At 35.1% G+C, this 13628-nt stretch overlaps 1 protein-coding gene across 1 annotated transcript in view; it reads right to left on the bottom strand.

Moving 5' to 3' along the window:
- Positions 1-13323, bottom strand: part of LOC149542678 (uncharacterized protein At5g03900, chloroplastic-like) — a 219102-nt gene extending 205779 nt beyond the window's left edge. The window contains exon 1 of the mRNA XM_089797557.1: positions 12765-13323. Within this exon, the coding sequence (XP_089653683.1) occupies positions 12765-13217 (453 nt within the window). The 5' untranslated portion in view covers positions 13218-13323. The remainder of the gene's footprint in view (positions 1-12764) is intronic.
- Between the last annotated feature and the right edge of the window lie 305 nt (positions 13324-13628).

Genomic DNA, 13628 nt, shown 5'->3' with positions numbered 1-13628 from the left:
AAAATTAATGTTAAATTAAATAAATAATAAAAAAGTTAATATAATATTAATTATAAGGCATCGTGGGAGAAATTCAAAGAAATAAATACTTTTTATTCTCAATTCAGTAGTAATCTTCATACTTTTAAATTAAATAAATCAAAAGAACCAAATGTTTAGTATTAGCCTACAAATGTATAACAATAGGAGTTCGTAGATAATAAAGCAAAAACATAAAATAAAACATCGCTTTGTTTCCCTAGAAAACCTTTTGAACTACGATCCAACCATCACGGTCTAAAATACATTTTCACTCAACCAAATCTAAATGCTAGACAAAGAAGATGGTTGGAATTTTTAGCAGACTATGAATTCGACATAAGTTATATTAAGGGCAAGGAAAACAAAGAGGCAGATGCCTTAAGTAGGAGAAGACACATTTCTACCATGGCTACTATAAACTTCAAATTCAAGGACCAGATTTTACAACATCTAGAGCATGATGAATTTTATGCAGAGATCAACTTAGCTCTCATCAGGGACCCACAAGATTTCAAGTATTCAGAATTTAGTCTAGAAGAGGATGGATTGTTAAGATATCATAACAAGATTCATGTACCCAACAAAACTAAACTTCAAAGAATAATTTTAGAAGAATCTCATTCAACTCCATATTCAGGACAACCTCAGGTAACTAAAATGTTGTCCGATATAAAACCTCTATATTTTTGGAAAGGAATGAAAAGGGAGATAACAGAATTTGTGGCATGATGCTTAGAATGCCAAAGAGTGAAAGCATAACATCAATACCCAGCCAGCCTTTTGCACCCTAATGAAGTACCAAAATGGAAACAACAGATAATTTCCATGGATTTTGTACAAGGATCACCTATGACACGAAATCAACACAATACCATTTTGGTAGTAGTTGATAGACTGACAAAAGTTGCTCATTTTATACCAAGAAATCTAATTGATGGAGCACCAGAAATTGCTCATGAATTCATAAAAGAAATTTTCAGATTGTATGGAATTCCAAAGAAAATTATTTCAGATAGGGATGCTAGGATAACTTCCAAATTTTGGCAAACATTATTTTCAGCACTAAGTACTAAACTAAACATCAATTCAGCTTATCATCTTGAGACAGATGGTCAAACAAAAAGAGTAAACTAGGTATTAGAATATCTTTTGAGAGTTTACTGTATGGGTCGGCAATATCAGTGGAAAACATATTTACCTTTGGTAGAATTTGCTTATAACAACTCCTATCAATCCACCATTAAAATGCCCCCCTTTGAAGCTCTATATGGCCACAAATGTAGAACTTCTGTGAGTTGGAATCGACTGGAAGATAGAATTATTGTTGGACCTAAGATGCTTAAGGAAATGGAAGAACAGATAATCCAAATTCGTCAAAGATTGAAGGATGCTCACAACAGATAGAAAAGTTATGTAGATGCAAAAAGAACACCTAGAGAATTCTCAGTGGGAGAAAAGGTACCATTAAGAGTAAAACCTCAGAAGAGTACTATCAAGTTTGGTAAGAATGTCAAGTTAGCCCCAAGGTATGTGGGACCCTTTGAAATATTGGAAGTTGTGAACCCAGTAGCTTACAGAATTGCTTTACCACCAGCCCTTGCCAGGATGCATGACGTCTTCCATGTGTCATACCTTAAAAAATACATTACTCATCATGATCATATAATTGATTGGAACCTATTACAAGTGCGAGAACCAAGGGTGGTAGAAATAGAACAACTCAGAATACTCGAGGTGCATAAGCTACGCTTACGAAATCGAGAGGTGACTCAATGCAAGGTCCAGTGGGATCAGTATGCAAAAGATAATGCCACTTGGGAAGATTATCACGAAATCTTTCAAAAATACCCTCATTTTTTCTCCAGGGCTAGAACCTGAACATTTCTTTTCTTTTCTTAAATTAAACTGATTAGGGATTGTTTAAAGTTTTGCTGTGATATTCATCAGGGACGATGAAAAATTTAAGGGGAAGGGTATGTTACATCCCAAATTTTTGACCTAATTTTAAACTTGCTCATAACCATTGGATTTAACGGATTTTTCTTTCATGATCATGTAAAGTGGGTAGTTATTTATATCTGTTGTATTAATTGTTAATGAAGATGGTTGTTAACCATTAACTATTATATGATGTTAGCAGTTCCTTGATTTTGGAATTATGATTACTATTTTTTAAGTCTTTTAAATGTTTATATGAGAATTATTATAGAATTATTATTATGGCAGAAGTGTTTTCATGGGTGATTGCAGGAGAAGATGAAAGGGGGGGAGCATTACTAAACGAGATCATCGGAATGGGATGCTCGCTTAGTTCAGTCACCAGGATTGACAGGTATGACCTTAAACTTCTTTGGTAAGGACCCAATGACTTGAACACAAGATACATTTATGGGACCCCCATGAGTTATTAAATAAATAATCTAAGAAACATAAAATAATCTAATTAAAATATAAAACTTACCTCAAAGGATTTTAAATGATCTTTCATCATATTATTATAATATATACGTATATATGTACATATAAATATAAAAATGAAATAGCACCATTATATTATAATAACTTAATAAAATGATGTCATCTCATAATTATTTTCACATGAATGTATGTAAATATAGATTATAACAACAATCGAATTATAACTTTCCAACTTTTCTTCCATCCTATTTATTTTTCCTTCTTGATTGTAACCAATTAAACATTTGGCAAAATAAATTGACAAATTATTCTTATGTTACGGAAGCCAAGAAGTCACGACTTCTTCCTTTTAAATGGAAGCCGTGAGAAGAGGCAGATATCATATTTCATACACCCGACTATCTTTTTGGCTACGTTTTCCAGAATTCTTTCTGCCTCCCCATAACACCCAACTTTCATATATTTTTCTTGTGTCGATTCTTTGTTATCCCAATCTGCATTTTCAATTCACAAGCAGTGTCATAAAAACTCTGTCGTATGTGTTATGATCACACTAAGGTTTAAGTATCTCTACATTTTGGATACGTCCATAGCAACTAAAGGAGAGCTAGTTACCAAGACGACTTGCAATACTTCAGGACAGACCCAAACTAATATCAAGTCATGTGAAAACCATTCCAGTTCATGTTATTCCCATGTTACTTTTTAACAAGCGATTTCCATAGTTGTAGCTGTAGTGTATCATCACTTATAACAAAATAACTCTAAAGAGTTGCCTAGCAATAAGCATATTGAAGTGTTATATCATGGATTCATAAATTATTTTGCCAATAGATTTTAAACTCGGCTGATAAATATTTATGCAATTTCTTTCTTTAAAAGAAGATTGTGAAATGTTAAAAGATTGCAATATTCATGAATCAATAAGAGCCAGATGCTCTGAAATTTCGAACACCTAGGACTCACTGGCTGTTTAGCCACGAAAAAGGTGAAGAGGTGAGATGAAATCCTGCAAGGATAAAGAGAGTAAAATCAGACTTGATACTTTAAAACAAAATAAATAAATCTTACTTAACAGCTCATGCTCGTCCCTAGTAACGTAACCTGCTGTCAAGTCAAGCGGTGGTGATCGGGTCGTTGAGCCAGTCAGAAATCCTTGGCAAATGTAATTTAAAGGCATGTTTGCCATATAATGATCACTTGATGTCAATGGCGCCAGTTATGAAAGCATGTCCATTTCATAACTGCACAAACATTCTAAACACCAAGATACTCAAGTGGCTAAACTAAGAACATCCCAAGCCCGATCCCAAGGTAGGCAGAGCCTTTCTAATTCAATAGATTGTGTGGGAATAAATATGGTCCAAGGTTGAGAGGTTAAACCTATGTCAATGCTTCTTCCCTCACCAAATCCGAGGCTTGCACAACCAGCTAAAGACCCTCCGAATGATTCTTGTATGTTCTTTTCTTCTTTTCTTGTTAAGCATTTACCTACTTGCATGAAGAAAGGATAGTTGATAGTTAATCTAGTTATTTCGCGTTGATCTTAAATACAGATATTTTCAGTTGATCATTAATCTAATTATTTTCAATTGATCATAAATACAGTTATTTTCAGTTGATCGTTAATTTAGTTATTTTCAATTGATCATAAATACAATTTTTTTCAGTTGATCATAAATCTAGTTATTTTAGTTGATCCTAAATATAGTTATCTTCAATTAGTCATTAAACTAGTTATTTTCAGATGATCATTGATATGGTTATGGTTATTTCAGTTGATTGTTAAAACAGTTCATGTCATATGAATAGGATTTTCAATTAACTATCAATGAATGTTGGGTAATCTTTATTTAAACTGTCTTTGTTTTTCGATATGAAAAACCATTTGTTGCATGCATGAACATGGGTGGAATTCTAAATTCGAGGTTATCAATGACTACCTGTTGTTTCAGATGGGTTCTAACAATACATAGGACAATCCATTTCTTGAGTTGGGTGATGGGACTATTCTTGATTGCACCATTGCACTTGGTGGAAATAGTAAAGTTCAGCACCCAGGAATCGAGTTGGAATCATATTTTCAGCTTGGCATAATGATAGACATCTATTTCTCTTCCTATAGTCAAGTGGATAGATTTGTTTGGGATCCAGGTGTTGTTAAGATCAGTACTTTGTTTCTTATGGGTCATGATAAGTTGCTTCATAGTTTCAGGCATAGTGTTGTTATTTTCAGAGTGGCGCTGTGGATTGATGAAGCAATGTTTTTGAGACTGCCTTGGGATCCAAGAATCTTATTGATAAATCGGTTGCATCTGAACACTTTTGACAATGTGGCAGGTTTTGATTCCAGATATTTCCGATTGTGTCATAAAGTTGCTTGCAGATTTATATATGATCTTGATATTGGTATGCAGATTCATGATTACTTGAGGACAAGAGAACGCTAAGAAGGGAGGACTATATGTCCCTTTTTGGGTATATTAGAAAATCAGATGACTTCATAAAATATTAAAATGACTTATTTGGAACTTAATAAAAATGTAATAAGGCATTTTGATTTCAAAAAGGGGATTTGAAAAGAGACAAAAAGAAAAAAGATGAAGAGACGGGTAAAGGGAAAATTAAGAGTCATGGCATTGAGCTTTAAAGAATGAACAATTCATTTCAGTATGTTTGGTTTGTGTTTGTTTTTTCACTTGGAGGATTCTGAGAAGCTTTGGCCTTCAGTTTTAAAACCTGAAGACGGGAAACCTTAAAGATTTCTTTGTGGATCAGACAGAAACCCAATTCATCTTTGGAGGTGAATTCAGGATGGAGTTCACAAATGGGCAAATTTGAGGATTTTATCTGGAGACAAAACTTGCAGATGTATTTTCATATCTGTTTGAGAAAATAAAGTTGTAACTATTTATCATTCCAGATTTATATTTCAGTATGATTTTTCTATAATTTTCAATCTAATCTAGTGGATTACACAATTCAATAAGTGCAATTTGTTATTTAAGTTTCTGTTGTAAAACCTGGAGGAAAATATCCTAGGGGGATATTTCAAGTCTATAGTACATACATTATTGGTGAAGGATGTGGATCTTACCTTCCTTTTGTGGGTTTTGGCCTTTTGGTGAAAGACATGGACCTTATCCTTCCTTTGGTGCAATCATTTTTATGTTTCCTCTATTTCCAAATTCATAACAATCAAATCTCATGTCCTAGTTCTTGTGCCTCTTGCTTGCCAAAATATAAATTTTGGTGATGCGAAGCTTAATCTTACCCTTCTTATGGTTCGGTCATCTTTAAGTTCATTCAACGTTTTCCAAACATACTATTAGATTTTATCTTTACTCCTACCTCTTCATGTCCAATACTTATCTTTTAGTTTCCAAGCAATTCCCTCGAAAGCTTTTAAAGTGGAGTCTCATTCACCAAACTAGTGTTTTGCCTAGCTGTAACCTAGAAAAAGGGGCCTATACCTCTAGCTTTAATCAGTAAAATCATCAGACATGGAACAGAAAAATGAATAAGTGAAAGATTTTAAAGACATCCACAGAACCAAGCAGTCAAAGGAACCAAGAGCCACAGCCTAATACATTTCAAACTCCTTCCAGTGTCAGATCTTTAATTTTGGATCTTGATCAAAAACTTCTTGTTTTGCTAAGCCTTGCTTCCTCAAATAAGGGAGTTAGCTCCATTTTCAGGTTGCTTTCATTATTTATATAGATATCACTTGAGGCTGCACACTGACACTCCGCGATGAAGCATCATTTTATCTCCACCACCCTCTTGTTGTAAGATAAACATGTTCTCACTTCCCATTCTTTCTTGGGCATAGTCCATCTACCAGTCTTGCACATGAGATGACGTGATCCAATTCTCAACTAGGTAATTAACAACTTTACCTTCCCCTTCATTGTAGCTCCCATGTAAGCATTTTTTGTTGGTGCATCCATTCAATGTTAGCATAATTGGCTCTATTACATTGTTTATTATAGGTGGCAATTATGGGTGAGTGTTATATCAACTGCAATGTTTCATCCTTATTTTAACATGCTCAATGTACATCAAATCAATCTATCAAAACAGCATTCTGCTATTTCATTTGGTATTAGAGCAGTGTGGCATAAAGATTTTACTGATGTTGAACGGTTCCTATGTTTTGGCCAAGATTGTTGTTTGAGCAGAAATAGCATCTCCATAGCCCCCCTGAGTAAGAGCAGATGATGAAAGAAGTTGATGTGCACACGAGTGAATTCATCTAAGATAATGGTGGAAAACAAAAGAAAAAGTTGTTGAAGTTTTATAGTTGTGAGAGAGAATATCCATTTGAGATGATTTGTTAATAGTTTCTTGAGATTCATTTATTAATCTTTATATGAAGAGACATGTGACATGTGAAGAGACATATTTGGAAATATGAAAACACATACAACATGTGAAGAGATGTGCGTTTGCACATATGAAGAGACTCGCATTAAGAAAATGAAGAGACTTTCGGTTATGATATGAAAAGTCTCTCAATTCAAGATATTTTGTGTAATGAGTGTGGTATTTCGTTAGAAGCAGTGTACTAAGACCTCTATTATTTAATAAAAAATATTTTCCGGTGTGGCTAGGTTTTTCCCCTCAAGTTGGAGGGTTTTCCCAGGACAAGTTGTTGTGTCTTTGTGATCTTTATTTGTTTATTGTTGTTTGTCTTTATTTCTAGGCAAAACATCAATGTGGTATCAGAGTGGGTTAGATAACAGCAAATAAGGGAGTTTCTCTTGTTCATTAGTTTGTGTATCTGTTACAGATTGCAATGAGTATTTTGTAGGAAATCTGTATGTGTTGAAATTGAAGCTTCAATAGAGATCATATTTACATGAAATGATTGTTGAGAGTTCTCTGAGATTCCTCTACTTTGTTGGACAGTAATAATCAAGTTGGGTTATTCATTCTTGTTCCCATATATTCAGCATGTTTGTGAGCTGATTGTTTAGCAGTCAAGATATTCTCTGCACCATTTTGTTGCAGTCTTTGCATTTATCTCTTGCTGTGCTTGGTCGGAGTTTCAGTTTGCAGCTGTGTTTATTTGAGCTGCAGTTGTTCATTGTCCATCAGAGACCTTTTGTCGTTAACCTTTATGATGGTCTTGTATTTTGTTGTGCTTGGATTGTTTGTGTCTTGCTCTCTGTAAGTGCTACGGCTGTGCAGTGGCATCTCCATATTTGTCTTTCTTTCATTGTCGATGGCAATTAGTTTTGTATCTTTATTTGTTTGGCCTTCTTCAATGAAGTTTCTTTGCTGCTATTGTGAGCACCTACAAAGAGGCATAATCGACTATTAGCATTTTACAGCTGCTTGTATTATTGTAACGGTGAACATCTTAGTTACACAGTGTGTGCAGAGATTTATGAAATGATAATTTTGTATTGGCTTATTCATCATTACAGTGGGTCGTTTTTGTGGCATTCACTATGGAGCTAGAGACTCAGGTAACTCAATTGAAGGCTCTATTGCTCAAGGGGTTCAAGTATCGCCTAGAGGGTGTTATTCTTTGATTGCAATAAAGAGATAAGTATTTTATGATTATATCTTTGAATATTTATAATGAATTTTATGTAGTTAATTCATGCACTAACATGGAGAATATTAAATCATGTATGCTTCTAATATTTACTAATCTCTTTAAAATGCTTCTAGGATGGATTGAAAAGCATAAGGATGATGAAAGATTGCATTCAAAGGAGTTCAATTTTGAGCATAAAGGCAACCTATCAAAGGATAATGCACTGGAGATGAAGTTGAGACTGAAAATATTTATTACTTAAGGGGAAAGCTTGATGAGCTAAAGAGGAAGGACTTCTTTAGGCTCATTAAGATTCAGTGGGAAATTGTGTGGCAAAGGGAGGATCAGTAGGCTCTTGTAGCAATGTGACTGCAAAAGCTCCTTGCTTGGTCAAACATTAGAGTCAATTATTTTATTGTGATGTTGCCACTGCTGAGAGGGAGTCTCAGCATTCAGTTGCTCTTCTTATGTACTATTGAGTTCTTCTCTAAGAGGCAGAAGTTCGAGATGCAATCCCTTATTAATGAGTTCTTTTGTGAGATAGAGAAGTTTGAGTTGCAATCCCTTGTTAATGAGTTCTTCTATGTGAGGGAGAAGTTTGAGGTGCAATGCCATGTTAATGAGTTTTTCTCTACAAGAGTTGTTCAAGGTGAAATGTAGATATGGTGGATCCACCCTCTGCGAGTAGGCATGGTGGAGATGTATTTTTCTATAGGGGACGCCTGAGGTGAAATCCCTCGTTCCACCCTCTATGAGTAGGCACCATGGATCCACCCTCTGGGAGTAGCCATGGTGGAAGTCATGTGACTCCATGACTTAGTTTTCTTTTATTTCACCCTCTAGGAGTAGCCATGGTGAATGTCATGTTGAGATGAGAAATTTACGTTGAGAAAATCTATTATGAGATTTTGTTATTGATTTTTTTGTTGCAGCTTCTTATGTTTGTCATGTTAGAGATTGCAAGACGTGAATATTCTTTCTCTTGCAAAGAGGGAGTGTTAAAGTTTTATAGTTGTGAGAGAATATCCATCTGAGATGTGATATGTTGTGGTTTCTTGAGATTCATCCGTTGCTCTTTACATGAAGAGACACGCAAGATGCAAAGAGACACGTATTTGGAATATGAAAAGATGTGCAATATGCGAAGAGACATGCATTTGGAAATATGAAGACTCGCATTTGGAAAATGACAAGACTTTCAATTATGATATGAAGAGTCTCTCAATTCAAGATATATATGATTGCTTTGTGTGATGAGTGTGGTATTCAGCTAGAAGCATTGTACTTAGATCTCTATTATTTAATAAAAGAGATATATTTTGGTGTGGCTGGGTTTGTCCCCTCAAGTTGGAGGATTTTCCTAGATATATTGTTGTATCTTTCTGTGTCTTCTTTATTTGTTTATTGCTGTTTATCTTTATTTCAGGATAAAACATTAACACAAAAGCCTCAGTAATACTGATATACACTACTGCTATGCTGTGAAGAACAAAATTGGAACATCTAAATGTTAAAACCTAATCATCTTCTAGAAGTGAAGGCTTGGGAAGAAATTGAAACAGTTGGACAACTCTTATATTTTGTGTATGCATATTTTATTCCCTTAAATGTCTCTTGCATTGTGTGTTTCTTGTTCCTGAATAATAATCCGATCTGAAATCCCAATATCAATCATGCCCAACAAATCTGCGAATACACATCACACTTGACAAATCCATATATCTGTAAATTTACTTCATTCCTCTCTATGGAATGCCAATATGAAGTCCCATTCCTTCATAATCACGATTCACAGCGTAAACAGACATGCCTATCATTTTGCAATATTGAATCCATCTCAAAATGATTTAATGCTGCCACTATTGGATTCTTTATTGACAAAAAATTGCCCGATACTGTTTGACTCTCATCACAGATCTGCAATAACAGTGATGCTACACAAAACACATTTGGATTCTGAACTTCGAATGTGTATACTCAATTAACAACTGCCACTTCTTTTATCACAATTTAATTTGATTAAGAGTGATTTAAATGCATTTTATTGGGCTAGCATCTGTCTCCAACCATATCAATCAATAGCCATGTTTCTCACAGAGATAATGAGAAAAGCTTTTGCAAGAGGAGACACTGCACATATTGCCCTAGAGCTATAAATCGCAGGCATGAATTAAATTAAAGTTTGCATGAGGATGCTCAATAGATGTGAAAAGCTTCAAATGCAGGTATCTAAAACTGAGCATTAGAAATTTTAAGAGGTCCACTCTCCAATCATTATCAACACTTTTGAAGTACCATGGTGTAAAGCAAAATGAGATGATAAGGAATGGCTTGTTTTCAATGGGTGGAATGGAGCTTATGGATTGTGCACACCAATTACACAAGACATAATATTGAGAAACTTCGAGATGTTATACTTGTGTCTTTACATGCAATGCATATGGAGAGAAGGTTTAAAAGTGGTTGTAGTGAGAATTGAAGTCAAAATCTTTCTAATGTCACTATGGTTGCTTATGATGGTCTTGCAAAAGAATCTATTCAGAAGTATCATTTGAATGTTTTCAATTGGGCTCTTGGAGGTTATATTATTTCCTCTGCTGCTGGTTTTGGAGGGTGAATTGTAACAAGATCAATTTGAAGGTTGGTAGCATCAAAGGATGAAGGGATTTCTATCATCTCAACTCAACTTCTCACTTTGAGATGCTGTTTTGAATGAGAAACATTTTGGGCATTTTTGGTTTATGTTTTGCTTTCATTGTTGATGCTAATTACTAAAAGAGCATAAGTTGTGAAGATTCATTCTAAAGACAGGTTCAAGATTTGGTGTTCAGCTCAATATGGATTTTGTCCAGCACAATTTAGAGTATATGATCAAGAATTATACCCTGTCATGTCGTCAAAAAATGATAGAGCTTTGACATAGCTCTTAGAGATTATTGTCAAATAATTCAAGACTGTGTGATTCGAGAGTTTGGGGGATTGAAAGCTTAAGAACAGAGCTTGAAGCTACACCATTCTAAAGGTCAAGAGATAGCCCGATAGAGACCTGCTTGGTTCAGGAGTTGATTCTTCAAGGGATGATTTCCCTAAAATGTGTATTCATATTATGTGGTCAGAAATTGTTCTTGTATAAGCCTTAAGGGGGGTCCCTTGGGGGTCCCTTGGCTAGGGTGCAACTCGGGGTTTGGATGGTACACTGGAGTAGCCGTTCAATGTTAGCATAACATTGGTTCTATTACATGCTTTATTACAGGCAGCTCTTATGGGTAAGCAGTTACATTAGCTCCAACGTTTCATCCTTGTTCTGACACGCTCAATGTACATAAAATCAATATATCAATAAAGCATTTGGCTCTTCATTTTCATCATATTTGCATGTATGTTAAACTCTTTAACACAGTATGCATTCTTCCAACCAATTTACTTTGTCCACATGGCAGTCCTAAATTTTTCTATCAAATATCTTTTTTAATTTCCTCATTGGTTTTCAGACAATCTTGCAAGTTATTGTCCTGTTTACTCTTCCATTTGTTCTATTTCATCAATGTAGTTACTATTCTTCCTCTGATTTAATTTTTCCTTTCTAGGCACGTGATTCTTCTCCATGATTTGAACCTTTTTTAGATAACATCTGATTTATCATCATTGCCTCCAATGACGAGTACCTACTTCAGCCAAAAAATCTCATATGGAACTGCAGTTTTATTTTGAGGTTAGATATGAATAAATGCTTTTAAATCCCTTTCTAATTGCCTCCTTTGTGATTTGACATACTACACCCATGTATTTCACAACCATTAACAATTACCACCATAAAAAGCAAACTGAAAAGAATTTTCTAGGTTTTCTAGTCCCATAATTCAGCATTCCCGCATCTATTTCCCAGTATGTGATAAGCATTACAACCTTTATATACTTTTTGCACTGCAAGTCTTCCAACTGAGCCGATTGCAGAAATCGATTCCAAGGTATTTGTATTGCTCCTCTATTTCGACCAGACTTTTCCTTTATAATCTTAATGAAAAGCTTGTGACTTCAGTTTTGCGAGTGTTCACTTGCACCTCAACCTTCAAGGTGAAATTTTTTTGTTTAAGGCCCTCAAATGCTCTTTCAAACCATGAGCTGATTTTGCAATTACGATGAGATGCACCAATAGCTTTGTTTAACGGTTAACCACTATTCAACTTTATCACTGAATAAACCAAATAAAGTAGGGGAGAGCGGGAACCGTAATTGTATATCATATACAACAGAGCATAATAACATCTTTACGTATATATTGTTTTAAAAATTGTATGAGTTTTGCCCTCCCGACCAATTAATTTTTGTATGCCTGATTTTATTAGGCTATGCTGTATATTATTAAGAATTACCTGATGACATTTTTTTGTTGTTCTGATCACTCTGACAAATGTATTAAGTACAGTTAAAGGTAACGGTTACTTTTTAGGTCAGAGCAAAAAGGACACCAATTTGATGTAGGAGATCTCATAATGAAATCCAGAGGGAGATCTTTTTCATCACCCACCTAGTATATTCTACAAATTTCCAGTATTTCTGGGCTTTAATCTCATGACCAAGTAACTCAAACTTGGCAATCCCCCTATCCCAAGAGTGCCACATGAAATGGCTGACATGATATTTGATGATGTAAAAACAATTCAAGCAAAAATTACGCAAAATTGCAAATATTTTGACAATTTGAATCTGGTAATATTTTAAGGCAAAAACAGAAAAGAGAGATAAAAAGAAAATATACGTTTTGGATGGTTTATACCTCGAGAAACCCTCCAGAATCGGCGGCGAGGGCCTGCAAAGCCTTCTCTGCTTCGTTGAGCTTCAAGCCCGCCTTGCTCGCCACGTCGCCAATTGTCACTCGACCTCCCAGAGCATCTACCGCCTTCATAGTTTTGTCTCTTACAGACGACGCCAATTTGTCAGTTTCTAGGCGATTCCCCAGTTTCAGCTGTGCTATAGAGCTTCCGAGGTCCGCTCTGCATATGAAGGGCGACCTCAAAGTTCTGCTATTGATTAATTTGATCGTACCATTACTGGGGGGACATGGCAACACTCTGGAACAAGCCCTATCACTTAGTCCTTGATGAGAAGCGTGAAACTTTGTTGTTATTGAAGCACGAACATGAAAATGACAATGAAAATAATTAGGTGTACTGAAAACTCTGGCTGATGCTGCGGGATAGCAGCTGCTGCCAACGCTGATAGCGCCCATGGCTGCAGAATTAGCCCATACCGATCATCGGGATGGCTAAACGAGTGAAGGAGGGCCTGTTATTTTTATCTTGAGATGGATTTGCTTATCTGTATTATGTGGGACTGACAAATCTGTTTGTTTACAGTTTCGTCATATATCCGCCTCTTTGCGTGATATGTTACTACCCATTGAGCTGTGACTTCAATTTCCTCAAATCTAAGGTAATAATCTAAAATCAAATTAAAGTATTTATCTTTGGTAAATAAAAGAATTGTAATTTCCAATAATAATAGAGTGTGAATGGAGAGATATAGTTAAATATAATAGAAAAAAAATAGTCTGTATTAGTATTATATTAAATAAGAGTTCTTATGGAACTTGAGTTCTTGTCTTTTGTCAAAAATAAAAGATAGATTTGTTTGATGGTTA

This window comes from Cupressus sempervirens, chromosome 8 (genome assembly GCF_028749045.1).
Source record: "Cupressus sempervirens isolate cs-2001-9-10 chromosome 8, ASM2874904v1, whole genome shotgun sequence".
Classification (NCBI taxonomy): Eukaryota; Viridiplantae; Streptophyta; class Pinopsida; order Cupressales; family Cupressaceae; genus Cupressus; species Cupressus sempervirens.
The sequence above is the reverse complement of the archived record's forward strand: the minus strand, read 5'-3'. Positions and strand labels throughout refer to the sequence as shown.